Source organism: Mesoplodon bidens (genome assembly GCF_964165515.1).
Source record: "Mesoplodon bidens genome assembly, chromosome: 17".
NCBI lineage: Eukaryota > Metazoa > Chordata > Mammalia > Artiodactyla > Ziphiidae > Mesoplodon > Mesoplodon bidens.
The window spans coordinates 72,381,359-72,401,913 of record NC_138174.1 but is presented as its reverse complement, the minus strand read 5'-3'; the positions used below and the strand labels follow the sequence as shown (position 1 = coordinate 72,401,913).

General features: G+C 41.2%; 1 protein-coding gene across 1 annotated transcript in view; it reads left to right on the top strand.

The window, feature by feature from the left end:
- The window catches only part of EFNB2 (ephrin B2), a 43,632-nt gene that overhangs the window by 17,273 nt on the left and 5,804 nt on the right, over positions 1-20,555 (top strand). The window contains exon 2 of the mRNA XM_081214497.1: positions 5,639-5,922. Coding sequence (XP_081070623.1) covers positions 5,639-5,922 — 284 coding nt within the window. The remainder of the gene's footprint in view (positions 1-5,638; positions 5,923-20,555) is intronic.

The window sequence follows — 20,555 nt, the reverse complement described above, 5'->3', positions numbered from 1 at the left end:
TTCCTCTAGGTGTCTTTGGCCACAAAAATGGACATTATCTCGTCATACAAAAAGAAATCTGCACTTCATATTTACTAGGCAGAGTCAGTGTAGTAATTTAAAATTAGCTAGTTGTCACCACCCTAATTATTCTTTAAAAAAAAATAGAAAAACATTTCCAAAGACAATAATAAGACAAGTCTTGTTGACTATTACCAAATATTCAGGGCATAGATGTGCTATGTGGTCTGACTTGTTAAAGTCTCTGAGCAATCCTGAGGTGACAAAATCCAAATATAAGTGACCTGGCTTCAAAAATAGAACTCTGTGGTTACTGGCTTGATTATAACCTATAGGATGCATTGCTTTCCATTTGAAAATGATATTACTAAAAAATTCACCCTGTTTCCTTTCCATGTACATTCTGCAATTCTCATGAATCATCTGGATCCATCTATAATATTACACTTAAAACACAAGTTCCATGTGTGGTAAGTTTCTTCCTCACCCTTTGGCCTTTGGCTTCCCAGGACATGGCAGGGGTAGCCGATGGCCGCCCTTGTGCTGGACAAGAAGGTGGATCCATCTGGCTGCCGAGTAACCTGATCTCTGAAGCCTGGGCAGATGCCTGCATGTGGATGGACTTTCTCTTAATTTCCCTTAACTTCATGGCTTGTCTATGAAAAGCTCAATTTTTAGAAAAAGCTGCATTTCCCCAAACCAGATTTATGCTTTAATGTGATGCAGTGAGAGGTAAGAAGTGTGCAGGCAAAGGGGTTTTTCCTGTCGCATCTCACCTTTGGCCTGGCATGTCTTCATCTGGTTTGCGTGTCAAGCACGTGTACAGGGACTGAATGAAGACAGTGGTGGAAGGTGCTTTGATCAGTGTTTAGCGAAGAGTAAGTGCTCAGGGCTTCCCTGGTGGCGCAGTGGTTGAGAGTCCGCCTGCGATGCAGGGGATACGGGTCCGTGCCCCGGTCTGGGAAGATCCCACATGCCGCGGAGCGGCTGGGTCCGTGAGCCATGGTCGCTGAGCCTGCAGGTCCGGAGCCTGTGCTCCGCGGCGGGAGAGGCCACAGCAGTGGGAGGCCCGCGCACCACAAAAAAAAAAAGAATAAGTGCTCAAAAGCAGCAGTGCTTCTGTTATTAGTGCGTCTGGAGGTGGTGAATTGCCTTGCATTTTAACTAGGAAGGGATTCCAGAAAACTGCCAATATTCTTAAATCCTGAGAGAACATGTCCAGAACTCCATCCACAGTGCTCCTTGCCGTCCAGAAGCACCATCATACCGGAGGTGATCCCGCTCTGCTCTCAGCAACCCCCATCCCAACTCGAGCTCATCCTATCTTCAGAATTCCTTCCGTGCCTGTGATCTGCAAATATCAATAGTTTGTGGCACTAAATTTGACTTAAATTTATTGTGTGTATCTTAGCTGCCATTTGTTCTTTCATATTTTAAGCATCTACCAGATGTCAGACCTTGGGCATTCAGTATTGAGTCAGCCACACGTGGGACCTGCCTGCCTTCAGGAAGCTAGACTGTAAAGTCCTGACGATCCAGATCCTAGTTTTCTGTCACTCAGAGCATCTGGTGTGGAGGTGCCTTAGTTGTTACACTCACGTTACTCTGTTTGCTCCCATGTTGTGAAGCACATGGCTGGACGTGGAGGGTATCATGCTTAGTGAAATAAGTCAGACAGAGACAGATGCTGTATGTAATCACTTATATGTGGAATCTAAAAAACAAAGCAAACGCGTGAATGTAAGAAAAAAGAAAAGGGCTCACGGATATAGAGAACAAACTAGTGGTTACAGTGGGGGGAGGGGGGAGGGGCAAGATCAGGGCAGGGGATTAAGAGGTACAACTATTATGTATAAAATAAGCTGCAAGGATATATTGTACAGCACAAGGCATATAACCAATATTTTATAATAACTATTATATATAATATAATCAATTATATGTATAATTAATTATATAACAATTGATATTAATATGTTATATATAATTGATTATTATATATAATAATTATTAATAATATTATTTAAATTGAGAACTTTAAAATTTTTGAATCATTGTGTTGTACACCTAAAACTAATGTAGTACCGTAAATCAGCTATATCTCAATTAAAAAAACTGTGAAGGCCCCAGGGGAGCAAAGAGACTTCTGGGCTTGATGTACTTAGGGATAACGTAAGAAACTTATGATTTGGGCTCTCAGCTCAACCACAGCCTTTGTCTACTGAGAAACCATAATGTCAGCAATTAAAGAGACTGGTGTGCTAACCAGCTTGTATATCTGTATACCTATATACGCTTAAAAAGTAAACCACTAAAGCACTCAAATATTGGGTTCTTTTATATGGATTTAAATAAGGAGGCAAAAAAATTTTTTTTTAGTTATCTATTTTACAGCTATCAGTGTATATATGTCAACCCCAATCTCCCAATTCATCCCACCCCCACTTTCCCCCCTTGGTGTCCATACGTTTGTTCTCGTGAAACCATTTTTCACGGTGAAGGAGCAAATCCTTGCCTAACTTTTTGCCACAGTGTCTTCTGAAAAGTGAACTAATGCTTTTTAAAGCATTAGGAATAGTGGGATTTATCAGGATTCACTTTTTATGAGTGTATCAAATACGCTATTGAAATGGATATTCCTCCCTTTCTCTTTTATTTTGAAAAGCCATCCCATGGGTTAACCCCTCTGGCATACATTGCTCCCCTGTCACTGACCGTTAAAGCTTTTTACGTGATCACTACCTTCTGAAAATACAGACTGAAGTGCAGAGATCCTTGTAGCCAAACCAGCCCATGTGTCCTCTGTTCTTGACTTGACCCCATCAGCCCCAGCAAAAACTAGAACTTGGATTTGGTGAGTGAAGAGAGAGTCATGAGGTTCTCACATGGGCAGGGAGGAAATCAACAGTGAGTCTTTGGTTAAGCAGGAAAAAATAATCTTTGTGAAGGAGACAGGATCTTGGGAGCATTTTGAATGAAGAGTCTGGTGAGCCGAGCTTCAGACATAGGTGTGATGTGGGAGAATTCTAAGATGTGCAAAGACAATACACAGCTTGGGGGTGAGGGCAGGTCTGATGCATTCTCTTAAAGGAATTGAATGGATGGACAAGAGGATGGATCCATCTGGCTGCTCAGGATCCTGATGTCTGAAGCCTGGGTGGGCCCCCCGGGGAGGTGGTCCAGGGTCAAAGTCGCTCAGTGTGGAGATTCGAGCTGAGAAGAGGCAGGTACTGGTGTCCAGGCTGCAGACTTCTGTTGTGATTCATGAATACTTTTCACTACAGCTAACATGGTGCTTGCTCTTTGTCGGCTGGTAAAGAAGCTGGTTTAGGAGAGAAGATGTTTGGAATGGGGGTGGGAAACCCCAGGCAGGAGCTGGCCTCTGGTTGTTGGGTGCAGTGAAGATTTCCTAAGAAGGTCGAGGAATAAGACATGAGGAGAAGGATGCGTCAGGAAGGTGAGCCGTGTAGCACTCACCATAGCTAGTTTATATCAACTGCCAGGCACTTTGCCCCTGCTTCCCAAGCCCAGCAGAATCACTGGGGCACCGGGGTGTGGGGCAAAGACTAAAAAGCCTCAGATATTCAGATTCAGTCCTTCAGTCTGTTCATCAGAAACCAGAGCTGTGTTTCAACCACAAAGATGATGGAGACCACTGGCCTTTTGGGGGGCAGGGAGAAGACCCTGGTGGCCTTCAGTCCCCTGGAGTTGAATTTCCCATGCGCCTCCCCAGAAAACTGCAGAAATGGCCAAGATGTTCACAGAGAGGCTCTTACTAAGTGGTGATCTACATTTGTCAACAGTTCTAGATAATTCTATAAGGGTGCACACATGATGGTCTGAAATTTGTCATTGTTACAAAAAATAGTCATTTTGAGTGCTACTTCACAGAAAGAATTTGTTAGGTGATTCTCATTCACTTTACTTTTTCAACTTTTTTTTTTAAATAAATGTCATATATCCTTGCTTTAGCAAGCTCAGTTTAAAAAAAAAAATAAGAAAGGGGGCCGCCCTCCCTTTGGGATTGTAAAAGAACACATTCCCAAGGAAGAGTGACAAGCCACTGTGTTCAACATGTATTTTTTTTCCCTGCCATAAAGAGTATTGGTTTTTAATATAAATCTGTAATGTAATTTCTGTTATGTTCTATGATGCTTCATAATCAACCTCATGCACTTTTCAGAAAAATTAATACCGTTCATTAGCATTCATCATCATCTGTTCCCTCAGTATCAATTTGAAATTGGCAATGCCCGTCATCCTGGTTTTCTCTCTCTCTCTCTCCCTCCCTCTCTCTCTCTTCTCTCTCTCCCCCCACACCCAGTGTCTCTCTGTCTGTCTCTCACCCCGTGTCTGTCTGTCTGTCTCTCTCTCACCCCGTGTCTGTGTCTGTCTGTCTCTCTTCCTCCCTCCCTCCCTCTCTCTCTCTCTCTCTCTTGCTCCCCCCCACCATGTCTGTCTTTCTGTCTGTCTGCCTCTCCCTCTCCCTCTCTCTCTCTCTCACTCCCTCCCTCCCTCCCTCTCTCTCTGTGAATTATGACCCATTCATCGTCATGGCTGGTGGGCTTCCCTGGTTCAATAAGAGGTTGGATTGGAAGGACTCAGACCTGATGCTTTGTTCTCCGGCTTTAATATTTTAATGAGCCTGCAGGCTTGGCTCCTTCGGAAGGAACAAGATGAGATTTCTCAGTGTGTTTTTAGTGTTAGCACTTGTAGAAGGATGTTCATTACGAAGCTCTTGTTTCATTTTCTCCGAGAAACTCCCCGTTAGGGAAGATCTTTCAGCAGCATGGCTGGGAAAAAAGAGAAAGGGGAGGAGGGCGCTGTGAACTGTAAGCGTTAAGGGGATAGTGTATCAGTAGTTTGGGTTCTAAAGATTTGCTTCTAAGAATTAATTGGAGCAAATACATCTCAAGGGAGGGGGGAAAAGGGGTTTGTGGGGCAAGGACAGGGACAGTAGTTGCTGTCTTCCCGAGTCGGGGACTTTTCATCTTGTAGCTGAATCAGTACTCCAACTAATTATTTCTGGTTATCTTTTATGGGTTTGTAAGATGTTTCTTTTGTTCAGGGTAATAAAAAAAAACCCATTATTTGATCAGTGACTGACTAATTATGATAAGTAATTTGAAACATTCTTGATGAAACTTGTCTGTTAATTAGCATCAACAGCAAATGGAAACTAACAGAACAACAGAGTCTTAGTGCATCCACTGTTCCCTGGAATTGCTGCCCTCTTTCTGTGGCATGCCCAATAAACTGAGGCTGCCAGTGGTTAAAAAATAACGAACAGATGGGAAGGTCTGAGTCACCACCAAGGAAAAGTCATTGTGAAGTTACACAAAGGAGCACAGAAATATTACAAGCGAGGGGGTGGTAAAGAAATGTCAGTAGGTTGACTTGATCCTACTGGGTAAAGTCAGGAGTGTGGTTTCTTTCTTTTTCTTTTTCTTTTTCTTTAAAGCTTAATTCCTAAATACATTCATCCCATGCCGATCTGAACTCAGAGATGTTTGGTCAATAAAAGTGTGGCTCTATAAAATTGTAGTTTGGAATTCTTGATGTTGTCTGGCTGTATTGTCCATCATTAATACTGTTATTTTTTTATCAACTCAATGGCGCCTTTTTTTTATGCTTTTAGATTTCTACCTGGACAAGGACTGGTACTATACCCACAGATAGGAGACAAATTGGATATTATTTGCCCCAAAGTGGACTCTAAAACTGTTGGCCAGTATGAATATTATAAAGTTTATATGGTGGATAAAGACCAAGCAGACAGATGCACTATTAAGAAGGAAAATACCCCTCTCCTCAACTGTGCCAGACCAGATCAAGATGTAAAATTCACTATCAAGTTCCAAGAATTCAGCCCTAACCTCTGGGGTCTAGAATTTCAGAAGAACAGAGATTATTACATTATATGTAAGTATAATTCTATTCATTTATTTTATAGAAATTAGGATAAGCTAAATAGGTTTGTATCAATTTTTGTTTCCTTAAAATTATTACTGTGGCAAATAATTTGGTGGGAATCTTGGCTGAAAAGTTTTTTAAAGAAGCCTTAATTGAATGAGGGACCCCTGTACTAGTACTTCTCATTAACATAAATACCCAAAGAGAAAAAGCCTCCTAGAGTTTTTGTAGTATTGAAATAAGTGGATATATATGAATATATTCAGCATCTCTACTGACAAAACCATTTTTAAGAACCATTGGTGAGATTTTGATAGGTGAATCTTGTGCAATGACTTTTCTCTTCATCCATCCATTCATCCATCCATCCATCCATCCACGCGTCCATCCACTCACTCATTCATTTAGTATTTACTCTGTGCCAGAAACTGCATAAATGCTAGGGGTTCAACAGTGAACAAGATGGTAAAATGGTACCCATTCCTCATGGAGCTTGTAGGTTCCAAGAATGGGAGTTACAGGCAACCCACACTAGTACATGGGTGCATTAAAACCAGGTTTGGAAGAATAAGAAAAAACTTGGGTTTGTTCGATGAATTACTTTTTATCTACCTATACAATAATTTGACACATTGTTTTAGGAACAGATACTGTGTATCCTTTGGGTCCTATCTGAGCTACTGTTCACTCCCAAGGCTGTGAAATCTGATGAAACACGTGCCTACTAGGTGCAGGTCACGAGCCGGCACAGAGTTAGGATTGTTCCAGGCCCAGGGTCTGTCAGAGTGCAGTCTGGGTGACTAGGATAGCTGTTCACATCAGGCAAGCAGTGAAATGTTTTTTCTTGGTTTCTTTGGTGGGAGTCTGCACTCACTCGTCAGGATAAGCTCCAGGTCGTCAGAGGTACTGAGCTGCTGTGTGCTGGGTGTGCTCTCCTGTCTCTGGGTGATCAGGTTGAAACTCTGGCTTCCTCTACTTCCTAGCTGCTCTTGAGAGTGCAAAATCAATAATTCATTGACTACTTATTAAATACTCAGCAATATACTATCTTCTGTTTTTTATTGCACTCATTAGTAATTAAAACAAAGATGGTCATAGCCATCTAATCCTTGTTCTTTGCTGTGAATCTGAAATGCCACAGAGGCTGAAAACGTAGTTTTAAACCAACGTGATGCACAGAGAGTGGCTTAGTGAGAATAAGTAACAAAAAGAGGAAGTGGTGAATTATAGATTTAGAAGCACAATGATCATAAAATGAAAATAAAAGCATTTTGAGGGATGGAACAAGCAGATGGGGTGGTAAAGTGTATGAAGTAAGAGGGAAATCTTTGAAAATATAAAATAGTCATTAGGCAAAACAAATGGAAACCTTAAGCTTTTGGAAGTCCAACAGTGTCTTTTAAAAAAAAAAAGTCTTTTTAAGTAGGACTGTTTACCAGGATGCTAATGTTTTTAGCATAGCATTTATAGGGAACTGAAACCCACCCTACTGAATTCATGAAGCAGGTTAAGACCCCTGAATAGGGTGGGAAAAAGGACGAGGGGGTGCCTGAAGATAGATGTTCCTCAGAGTGAAATATGTCTCTAAAACTGCACCTGCAGCCCTAGCTGCCGACTGGCTCTTCAGGGAGGTAAGCCACCAGACCCGGAAAAGCACGTGGTAGCCCGGGATAAAAAGAATTGTTCTTAAAATAGAGATGAGGGTTTCAAATTTGAATGCTGCTGGTTGGGTGGTTGTTACAGGCTGGGTGGGGAAGGGCCCAGGGCTCAGAGGGCGGCCGGGAGCCCAGGGAGACTCAGAGCACAGAGTTGAAAGACTTGTGCCACGTCACAGACATAGGAAGACACTTAAGATACTTCGGGAAACGCAGGCCCCATTTCCCACCCATCCTCCAGCAAAGCCAATGGATGGACAGCTTTCCCTGGAAAGGAAAAGAAGGATGAGAAGCATACCTCTCAAAAAGAGTTGAAAAAGTCAATGTTGACTTTCCATTGCTTCTTCGAGAATCACAAGGCACCCCGACAATTAAGAGATTTTTCAGAGTCAGTATTTTCCACAGCCAGTGATCACTCACACATACACACAGAGTCACACTCCACTTAAAACAGTACTGCACTAGGTGGCATGATGGAACACTGTCCTTAACACTGCAAATCACCACTTCAACTTTGGGAGAGTTAACAATGTTGGTATTTTTGAGTTGCTACAAAGTATATTACATGTGTTTAACTCCAAATCTTCCCGTCTAGCTAGTAAGCACCTTCATAACCAAGAGTATTAGTATGAACAGCATTGTTATTGTGTCCTGGTTTCTTTCCATAGGAGGGAAGAAGAGAAATGATAGTTTGGGGCAGTGCTTCATCACCCCAGAGGGGAACAGTCCAAGTTGCCAATGGACTGAATTGGCATTGGTGTTGTTCGGTCATTGCCTAGATGAACTGATTCCAGGAGCACTGGGCCAGGAGCCCAGAGACCTGGGTTCTAGTCCTGCTGTGTGAGCTTAACGAGAAAGTCACTTCATTTCTTTGAATTTTGATTTCTTCTCTAGAAACTGCTTTTACTGTTGTTGTTGTTATTCTGGCTAATGATGGAAGTCTCTAGTTCCAAACCATCTTATGGTCAGACATACACATCCAGTATGGGATCTCTCGTCAGGGTGGCTCTTCTCCAATTGAATGGACAGGATCTGCTGTAAACTCTTTAAAGACACTGAATTTGATTTGTAGTGTTACCAAATTTAAAATACAGGCATCACACTTTTTAAGTTTTAGAAGTCAATATTAATTTTCAATCGGGAGTGTATTTTTAAACCTACCGAGTATCCACTAAATTCCCCTAGGAAATGACATGACAGAATGATATGCATCCTCATTAGTTTTTCTCCTAGATTATTATTTGCTTTGACATGTGGCAAAATGATATATATGGGTTTTCTTAATGTTGAGAATTGACTTTTTCAAGTGACCCGTTTCAGTCATTAGATTTGGGTTTAATTTGCATAATAAAATCTCCTAATATTAAATGATCCAAAGGTGGGGATGTTACGACCATTTGGTCTGTTTTTCATTACATTCAGATTCTTAATTGCCTTAAAATGAAAGTAAACATTTTATATAACCTACAGTTATTTTGATCATGTCTTTGAAAAAATTTTTTAAGTTTATAAAATAACTATCTGTTCTGAAGTGGCCCATTGTCAAGGGAAGCTCTGTCTTAAAAACACACCAGTTAATACAAGGCAAGCATTCCTAACTGTGTTCTCAGCCTTCATTCATAATTGTGTCAAAAACTTTTCTTGTAGACACTTTCTGTGCTTGGTTTCCAGTTTCTTTTTAGAAGTGATATCCCGGAGCTGAATGAGTCAGAAATTCTGGTGTGGAGGCCCTTTGCAGTATCTACCCTTACGAAGGTTCCATGGGTTGGTCATCCAGCCTCAGCATAAAACCTTGCAAAATACCTACAAAGAGGTTGTCATCACACTACCAAAATCATGTGAGTCAGAGATGGATGAAAATGAATGCCACTGTGTGGATACTTTTTAAGTGAACCATAGGCACAGCCCAGCTGTTAGAAAGAACACCTTATGCCTGAGGCACCTCCCAATTTAGCTTTGTGTGGTTTTTTACATTATTTTACCTCAAATCTGTAGCCAAGACATGCATTTGTGGAATAGTCTAAAAGTCATCATTTCTAATGATTGTTTGATTAAACGTTGCTCTGATACTACACCCTGCTGTGTTCACAGTGGTCCTTCCAAAAGCCACTCCTTGCTTTCCTTGCCTGGGAAAGTCTTCCTTGAGAAGCACTGAATGAATTTGAATGAGTCACCATTTCTTAGGCCCTTCACTGGTTTCATTCTCCAAAGCAATTCTTAAAAAAAAATTTTATCAGAGCATATAAAATTAGGAAACTCCTCAGTCAGCTTTGCTGTTTTTTAGACATAAACTCCACTTCTGAGCAAAAATGCAAAATAAATTAAAATGCTTGCACACAAATATAAGAAAACAGTATTCTTAAAGAATCAAAACAGTATTCTTAAAGAATCAAAACAGAAGAACAGCAGATTCCATTCCCGTATTTTTGTTGACTGTTTGTTTTCCTTTTTTTGTTTGTTTGTGTTTTTCTTTTCTGTTTTTGATTTACTTATTTCTGGGAGTAAGTGTAGCAAGTAGCACTAAAATATACTGAACGTACTGTAAGCCCTCTCCCTAGCAAAGTTGTTATGGGAGGTTTCAAATGTACTTTTACATATAGATATCTTTTATTTTTTTTTAATTATTATTTTTTTATTTATTTCTTTTTGGCTGCGTTGGGTCTTCATTGCTGCGCGCGAGCTTTCTCTAGTTGTGGTGAGTGGAGGCTACTCTTTGTTGCAGTGCGTGGGCTTCTCATTGCGGTGGCTTCTCTTGTTGCGGAGCACAGGCTCCAGACGCGCAGGCTCAGTAGTTGTGGCACACGGGCTTAGTTGCTCCGCGGCATGTGGGATCTTCCCAGACCAGGGCTCAAACGCGTGTCCCCTGCGATGGCAGGTGGATTCTTAACCACTGCGCCACCAGGGAAGCCCTAGATTTATTTTAGAATATATGTGTGGCCCCTGTAACGTGATTATGTGCTTTGATTGATGAATTATTTATATGATGAAGGCAGCAACATCTACATTTCCGTCACTAAACATCTTCCAGTTCAAGGATATGACAACGTCAGCCTGTCACTTATCTGACTTTGGGGTGGGGATTTATGTTTGATACCTTGCATACCTTTGGTGAATTCAAGCATTTAAACACATTTTTGTTTTTAACCTACGACAGTTGGCTTTGTAATAGAATGGTCATCAGAATCTTGGGTGTTTGGAGGATACACACACACAGCACTTAGAACGACAGATAAACATGGTAGTTAGCTGAGAGTCCCAAGCCAGGCAGACCTGGCTTCTTGAATGCCCTTCGGCAAGTAACTTAGCCAGTCTGCCTCAGTCTCTTCATCTGTCAGCTGGGGATGATGTGCATTTACATGGGGTGATGTATTTGGTGCTAGCTTCCATGGCTGGCACCAAATAAGGACAACTGAGGGTCTCTTTGTGGGGAGGCAAGGTGGGGGGCTGGTGTGAGACAGCCTGTGCTCTCCTGCGAGCTGGCAGGCGGGGAAGATGGGCTCATAAACTGTCACTTATTTGAAACACCGTCCACAAAATGGAATTCCAGAGATTGTCCAAGTTTCAGTAATGCTGCTGTAACTTAATTATAAGATCTTCCCTCTTTTTTGTCTTTTTGGAGTGTTATAAAAGTTCTTTTGTCCTTGGGCAAAAGAAACACGCATTTATGGGTTTTTTTTTGTTGGTGGAATTGCCCAAGCTTGTTAGCAGATCCTCCCTAAGACTCAAAAGAGACAGACTGGGAGGAGGGTTCTACACATATAATCACCCCTCACTTACCATCTCACCAGCCTTGCCAGGGCCTTTTTTTTCTCTGTTCCTTGTTACACAAAGGAAAGGCTTATTTTTATTGATCATTTCAGCAGCATTCCAATGTAGTATAAATATTCTTTTAGAGAAAAAAGTACATGTCAGGGTTGCCTTGTCACTGAGACAAGCTGGGACACTACATCATTTCACTAGTCTGGTAATGAAAAGCATCATTTCCTTTCTTTTTCTTTTTTTTTTGGCCGTGCCACGCAGCTTGTGGGATTTTAGTTCCCTGACCAGGGACTGAACCCGCACCCCCTGCAGTGGGAGCACGGAGTCTTAACCACTGGACCACCAGGGAAGTCCCCCAAATTTCTATTATTTTTTAACTTAACATAAAATCCTTTTCTGACCGTATTGAAGGCTCTCTCCTAGAGTATATCAGTAAGGCTCCTTGTTCAATTTAATATGAATACAACTTAAATTCTTTATACTTTAAGGAGTAAAATCTCAACTTCTGCTCAGTTGGAGCTTGTGCTGAGTAGCTTCTGGCTCGAGGGTCTGATGGAGTCATGGCCATTGGGATATTTATCCCGTATCTGTCAGGGTTTAGGAGGATTAGGCTATTGTAGATTGAGACTCTGTTCATATTCAACGGCGTCACCTAGGCAGTAGTGACAGCTTATCTCATTTAAAGCTAGACAGAGATTGCCGTGTGAGCACTATTCCTTATTCCCAAAATAACTCATGAACGGACAAGATGACTGGTTCTTAAAGCAATGGGGAGAGACTGAAAACTTCCTATGTAAAATAAGAGCAGATGAGAAATGAAGGCGATTCCTTGGGAAAAAAAGGATTATTTAGGAATTGCTCAGAATAAAACTGCCTTTACTGTTTCATAAAATACATCTCAATATCTCCAGCACCTGTATTTATAGCTTTTTCAAAGTTTACTTAGACTTGTAAATAACTGAACAGTCCTGGAGACTTCTTTGTACAAGCATGAGAATGAGTTTCTTTCTTAATAGCCTTTAAATACTTATCATGAAAATCAAAATTTAAAGCAAAATAAAGTACTTTAAGAAATAGCCAAGAGGCATTAGACAGACATGAAAAGATTACTTGGTGAAATCTTATTTATATAGTTTTTAAGAGTCCCACACTTGTTCCTAACAGTCTGAAATCTCAGGCTGGGTGTTTGATCACTTAGAGGGAAGTGTTACGGCCTCACACACTCTTTGAGACTGTCACTTTACAGTCTCAAAGGACAGGTGACAGAGGAATTTTTATCACTGTGAGAAAACAGAACTTGGAAAGTGTGAGTATTTTAGTGCAGTTCACACAGCCATGAAATATCGGGGGCAAAACTCAAACCGGGTTGTCAGACCCTTAGACCAACGTCATTAGTTTATGACAGTGCCTCCTGGGTCACCAAGCATCTACATGTATACAAAGCAAGAGGAAAGATAGTCTAGTCCGAAGCACACTACTTACAGAGTATGGTAAAGAGAGTACGAGTACATACACGTCACATACATAGCAACAGTAAAGAGAGCATATGTACATACACAGTGCATACATAACAATGCAAGGATGCCACTCGAACTGGATATCAGACAACTCTGTGTTTGTATCAGACGTGTTGGGCCAGAGGCCCTGTCCTTTATTGTAACGTATAACTAACTTCAGCCATGTGCCCCAAAGTTGACCTAAGAAATTCTACAGAGCAGTAGGAAAGGAGAAAGGGCCATTGGTTAACGGTGGGTGTAATAGCAATTTGTTAGGTCTCCTGAATTTTCTTTTTTCTTTTTAGAGCTACTATCAATCAATTCCATTTCTTCAGTAAGACTATGCTTTGTGTTTTATCGAGTACAGTTGACCCTTGAACAACACAGGTTTGAGCTGCTTGGGTCCACTTAGATGCAGATTTTTTTTCAGTAGTAAACACTCCAGCACTGCACCATCTGCAGTTGGTTGAATCCGTGGATATGGAATAACCGTGGGGATGGAGGGCTGACTATAAATTGTACTTGGATTTTCGACTAGGTAGGGGTTGGTGCCCCTAACCCCCATGTTGTTCAAGGGTCAAATGTACTTTGAGCCCCTCAATGGGAAGTGGCTAAATAGTAAAATTAAAAATAATAAGAATCTCTCAAATGTACAAAAGAGGTAGTAAGAAACTTCAAATTTCCTTAGCCAAGTATACAAGTGCTACAGTTTGTGTGGATGGATGGGTGGATGAGTGGACAGGTGGGTGGATGGAGAGAGGGAGGGAGGGATGGATGGATGGGCAGACGGATGTATGGATGGATGGATGGATGGATGGGTAGATGGGTGGATGAGTGGACAGGTGGATGGATGGAGGGAGGGAGGGAGGGAGGGAGGGATGGGCAGAGACGGATGGATGGATGGGTGGATGGGTGGATGAGTGGACAGGTGGATGGATGGATGGAGGGAGGGAGGGAGGGATGGGCAGAGACGGATGGAAGGATGGATGGATGGATGGGCAGATGGGTGGATGGGTGGATGAGTGGATAAATGTATAGATGGATGGGTGGGCAGATGGATGGACAGGCAGAGCCTCTGTCAGAAGCATAACTGATCACTTCACAGAGGAGCTAGGCTGTGTGTTGCTAAAAGACAGTCCTGCTTCGCAAATGGCTTTTTGCATTAGTGGAGTAACCCAGTTTGTTCCTGATGTTAAACCAGGAGATGAAGGTATTCTTTCATTGAAGCAAACATGTGGAAAATTGCTCTGGCTTCTTGGAGCATAGAACACGTCCCCTGAACGGAATTAGGTTCATGTGTAGGGCAAATTCAGACAGGGCACTCTACCGAGGTTACCACTGGTCTCTAGATGGTCAAAGCAAATAACATCATGTCCATCGAAGCTATTATGCCATCAGAGTGGTGCATTTTCTCATCTACAGTGTTATGTTCTAAACTGTCAGCAAACATTAATTCAGTCACTGGTGAAGCCCTACCACCCAGAGGTGAACTCTACCTCAGATGGAGGTTTTCCACTTCAGTGCCACGGTCTCCCAATTACTGGGTCATTAATATCACTGCAGGCGATTAGTGACAGCAGACTGAGCACGAGGCTTCTGGGATGTGTGCCCTCCCCACTGTGAACTTTTCACTCTGACCCTTCGCTCTCTAAACATTTCCACATCTCCACAAAGATATTTCAAGGATGAAGACCATCAAAAACTCGGGAGTGGGCTAGAAATTGTGTGCTAGAAATAATTCATGCAAACACATGTTTTTTCATGGCTCAGAATATTTTTATTAGATGTTATCACTATCTCTTGACCAGGAAGTCTCATTTTCTTAGAAAATCAGAATGCTTAAGTAAAGCTAATATAGACAATAGGGAATTATGTTTTATCTTTAGAACTCTGACATCATTCTTTTTTTTTAACGTGTGTTTGGTCATTATATTGAAGTGGTCATCTGGCCCCCTATTTTTAAAACATGATTCTTCTTTCTTAGTAGGTCTCAGCCCATATTAAGCTTGACTCTCATGTATAAAGGTAAATTATGCTTTAACCATTGACTATCACATTCTCACAATTCATTCTGAATCATTGTGACACTAAGATTAACTCCCTGAAAGCACGCTAGATGTAAAGCTTTTTTATGAAATCTTGTTGAATTATTTTTTTGCCTAATGAGAGATTCTACCTGCATAAATCATCAAAACTTGTAGCAATAAAATTTTAGACTCAGAAAGGGATGCTTTCCCGCAACAGAATTTATGAAAAATCAAGACATCAAGGTGTTGCAAGCAATATTTTGAGGGGAAAGAAAGTAAGCCACTCGTAAATGATCTCGTGTGTTTAAGCATGCCTCTTGTAAAAGGAGGGGACCGGTGATTTATTACCAGGCCTATTTGATCTTTCTCAGGAAAGTGTCAGAGCACCCACTGAGCCTGGAAGGTATTTCTGTCACTGATGTATCCCTGCTATGTGTGCACATACTTGCACACACACATTTACCACCTGTTTTTTTCCACTCCGGTTGTATATAGTCAGTGGTTTTTCAGGGCTATCTCGTCAAAGATGACTGTGGCTCTTAGCATCTTCAGTGATTGTCACTACCTTAATTTTTGTATATACTTCTTAATGGTGAAGAGGTTTAAGGAGTAAGCTGTGGTGGAATTTCTTATGTTCTAGGGATGGTGTTTATCACCGTTCTCTCTATAGGCTGACCTCCCTCAATGTCCAAGTCTCGCATAACACGGGAGATAGGAAATATACTAACATATATTGGCACCTTTAGACTCAGTTCTTTGTAGTATCTTTGTATCTTCCCTCTTCCCAAAAGAGTGAAAGTGGCAAAGTAATATGTCATCCAATCTTTCAGTGAATACAGAAACAAAAGCAGTTTACAAAACTGTTTCAAGGTTGTTACATTTCTCAAAACTCTCATTTCTAAGCTGTCAGTAGAATATCCTATCATGGCTCATGGTGACCATTTAACATTGAGGAAATAAAATTATACCATTTGATTCGAGAACATCCATTTACACTGGATTCTTGGTATCTTTACTCAAATTTTAATATGAGAGGAGGGGCTAAATTGTGACTCTGGTTTTTTAAAGCATTTTTCCAAATCGTTCTGTCTAGTGGAGAAACTAATTAATTGTGCTGTAAAGAAGTCACTGGGGCTAAGCTGGTTGTTACCTCTTAATGCCTGACTTACTGCTTTCAAATTTCAAAACACAACCAGAATGATGCAGGTTTAGTTCAGGTGATTCATCCCATTGTTCTGGAACACTGTTTCCTTGGGTGAAAAACACACACATCCTGTAACTTCCTTTGTATTTTTCTTTTGTCAAGTCGAGGCCATTTTAAGAAGAATCTATAAGACTTTTACTCTAAGATCAGGCATTCTGGGATAAACTGCCATATGTGTTGAAATACTGCTGAACTTTTTTTTGATATTACACCAAGCAAAATAGTGAGGCCTTTGGAAAATCATGGTGGTATATTCTCATTTCTTTGACTATAAATCCACAGAGAAAAGCATATACAAAGGAAGAAGTTAGAAGAAGTGATTTTTTTCATCGTCCTTTCGGCACATTATACAGATGTTTTTGCTTCAGAAGTTTTAATTAAAGAAAAGGGCATTTATTTTTGGCAGTCAGGGGTTGTTGTCATTTCCATGGTTAGAATTTTTCTTCTAAGCTGGTATCTTAAAGGATAACCGTGATACCCAAGGCATTGAACTACACTGAGTTCTAGAAATTGAATTCCTGTCTTTTTAGTACATATTTTGAATGTGCATCATATATTTTGAATTTGAATTCCTGTCAGGGTGTGAAGTAGGGTAGATCTTAGCTTCCTGAGTTGTATATTCACATTAAGTAGTTATATTTTTATCAGCCTTCTGGTTTTCAACTTACATGTCTCAGTTAATTTTTTGTTTTTAGACACTCAAAATTTGTCAGCCCTGTTAGAAGAAAACAGTAACCTAGTTCATGTGTCATATTTATTTTAATGTCATGGCTTTACTTTTCACATTTCCCACTTGGTTCTGCTTCTTTTATTTCCTAAGTTTGCCAGGTAATAGGCTTCTAGTTCTTCTAGTTCTTGAGTTGAGTTTCAGGAGACTGATATGTTGAAAGGCTGCCCTAAGAAATCAGAATTAGCAGGGCCAGCGTAGGATGACATGATGGACAAGAATAGTGCCAAGAAGATGATAGAGGATTTTCATAAAATGCTCTTTGTTTCGTAATCAAATAAGAGCAAATTTTGTCATGTGCAGTTTATATGAACACAAAGTTTTCATTCTTACTAGAAAATTGAGCTCTCTCATTTTCCTGATCCTGTATGCTTATTATCTGTGTCTCTTTGGTGGACCTCTTTGATGAAGTTGATAAAAACTATTTGCTTTGGGGCTTCCCTGGTGGCGCAGTGGTTGAGAGTCTGCCTGCTGATGCAGGGGACGCGGGTTCGTGCCCCAGTCCGGGAGGATCCCACATGCCATGGAGCGGCTGGGCCCGTGAGCCATGGCCGCTGAGCCTGCGCGTCTGGAGCCTGTGCTCCGCAACGGGAGAGGCCACAGCAGTGAGAGGGCCCGCGTACCGCAAAAACCAAAACTAAACAAAACAAAAAAACTATTTGCTTTAGAGTGTTCATCAAACCCCCACCCCCATCCCGGCCCCATCCCAGTAAGCCACATTTGGTATAGGGACTTCCCTGGCTGTCCAGTGGTTAAGACTCCGCACTTCCAACGCAGGGGGTGCGGGTTTGATCCCTGGTCGGGGAGCTAAGATCCCACATGCCGTGTCGCACAGCCAAATAAATAAATAAACAAATAATTAAATTAATTAAATAGTATAAAATGTCCTCCATAGTATATTTTGATGTTTCATTCTTTCCATGATAACCTAAGAACATTCCTTCACAGGGATGCATTTACTCTGTAGAATTTTTTTCTGCTGCCCTCATGCCTAACCTCTTTGTGCATGGGACCCATATTTCGTCACACATCCAGCAGTTAATTCTCCATCTGACTACTGAAGTGATAGACTGAAATCAAAACAGCCAAGATCCAGGGCAGCAGCTTACCCCTCCTGGGATGCAGAGCAATAACAACCAAATGAAGACGCATTAAAATGCGATAGGACTTCCTCTCCGTGGGCACAGTCTAAAAAACAGAGCCAGAGATATTCCTGCCCTTTCGGTCTGCTTTGCCCACTGGTTCTCCTTTTTTCTACTCAGACAACCAACATACTGCAGATAAGTTCGTGTACAAATAAATGGGAACGCCCGGATGTTGGCGGAGTAGTTTTCGGATGTGAAGGGAACTTCTAGGCGTTGTGAACTCAGGGTACTTTTTGCTGAGCAATGATCTCCACCCACTTAAAATCAGGCCCTGGGGGAACAATCTAGTGATTTCAGTACACTCACTACATGCAGTTAGATCCCTGAAGCAAAAGCTTTTAAAAGCAGGCTGTAAAATGCCCATGTATCTTTATGAAACCTCTTTTCTAACTAGATATACTTTTCTAGTAATTTTTAATTTTATAAAGTCTATTTTTTCCCTGGGCCAAGGAAAAAAATAAGGTTGGGCACTAAAAGCTTAGATATAACAATGTTATTTTTTCTATCTCTAAATGATTAAATGCAGTTTCATCCATTTAGTACAGTAATACTGTGATTGTGGTGGCATTAGATGCTGCTGATAGAGAGATGCAAAGAAAAACTAAGTAGAATGAGGTTAACCGTTTGTTTTTACTTTCTCCAAGTTAAAAATTCCCAATACATTCAAATCAACAATAAGAATAATTGCAAAACCGTCTCCTGAAATGGAAGTAGATTTTATTCCCAAGCATTAGCAATTTCTTGTTGTATTTCAAAGTCAGCCACTAAGGCTTTTAAAGCTTCTTGGTGACTGACTGTTGCAGCAGAAATCAGAATATTAATCTTGAGGCTTTATTGCAGAATTCGCTGCCAGTAAAGAGGCGCCATGAGGACAGAAGACTTTCAGCTGCGCCATTTCTCAAGGTGGTGAGGTGGGGAGGCAGCTCTAGAATTAGGCCCACGCTCTCTCCTCTCCATGTTAAGCAGATCGTGGGGAAGAGACATTAATTTTTACTAGGAGATCAAATATAAAGTAAGTTGAAGTTACTCTGAGTTATTTTATAATTGAACTTGCTATGAAGTTGACCCTCTGAAGTTTCCATTGGTGCTCACATCTTAAAACAGGGTTTTCCGAAATCGAGTTATTTGTAGTGAGGTGGATGGACTTAGAGCCTGTCATACAGAGTGAAGTAAGTCAGAAAGAGAAAACCAAATACCGTATGCTAACACATATATATGTAATCTAAAAAAAAAAAAAAAAATGGTTCTGATGAACCCAGGGGCAGGACAGGAATAAAGATGCAGATGTAGAGAATGGACCTGAGGACATGGGGAGGGGGAGGGGTAAGCTGGGACGAAGTGAGAGAGTGGCGTGGACATATATACACTACCAAATGTAAAATAGATAGCTAGTGGGAAGCAGCTGCATAGCACAGGGAGATCAGCTCGGTGCTTTGTGACCACCTGGAGGGGTGGGATAGGGAGGGTGGGAGGGAGACACAAAAGGGAGGAGATATGGGGATATATGTATATGTATAGCTGATTCATTTTGTTATACAGCAGAAACTAACAGACCATTGTACAGCAATTATACTCCAAGAAAGATGTTTAAAACAGCAAAAACAAAAACCAGGGTTTTCCCTGACTGCTTACATCATACCTAACTTGGGGCAAAAATCTTTCATGGCAGAGCATCTAACCGTATTTTTTTTTTTTGGGGGGGGGCTGCACCACTCGGCTTGTGGGGATCTTAGTTCCCCAACCAGGGATCAAACCCCAGGCCCCAGCAGTGAGAGCACCGAGTCCTAACCACTGGACCGCCAGGGAATTTCCTCTGAATTTTAAAGTTTAGCCCCCTTTTAAACAGCCAAGTATTGGGAATGCTGTTTTGATGTTAGGAATGAATTTTTCAGTATCTTCCAGTAGCCTTTGCAACTTCCAAGTTGACTTAGAGGAGAAAGATGCAGAGTCCAGAATGTAGCAGAAGAACCCTCCTCACTCACAAAGTTCTGCCTCTTGGCCTGCCCTCCCCCTTCACCCTTCATCCTCCCCCATCCCAGCAGTGGCCTCAGCCTCCAAGAACTCAGCAAAGGCAGCATTTTCAGATTGCCTTCTGTGCACCTCCAGGGCTTGAGGGATTTTTTCCTCCCCAAGGCATAAAAAAAGTTTCCACTGTGAAAGATGCAAAGCAGTTTCATGTCACACTACACAGTTTTCTTCCTACCATGTATAGTTTGTGGATGTTAAATTATAGATTGCAGTCTAATTTGAATACTTTTGGAGTTCTTTACATTTGGGAGTTCTTCAGATATCACTTTGAGTAAACCAAAGGGAGCCCTCCACGAAGGGATTGGTATTCAGAAAAGGCACTGACCTACGAATTAAAATCAAAAGAAAAAGTCACTCAAATTATGTGCACCTCTTGCACTTCCAGACTGACAAACTAGAAGTCATCTGTAGTTTCTGCCTCTGCAGATGCCGTTCTGAATTATATTTACCAGGGACTGTTCTCTGCCATGCCTTGTCTATCCTTTCTCGTATTCCTTTATTTTTTTCTTTTAGACCTGAACCTTTTATCTTTTTACCTCAAGGTTAAAATAAATATTCAGTAAATCTATATTCCTTCCCCCCACACACCTTTTTTCTTTCT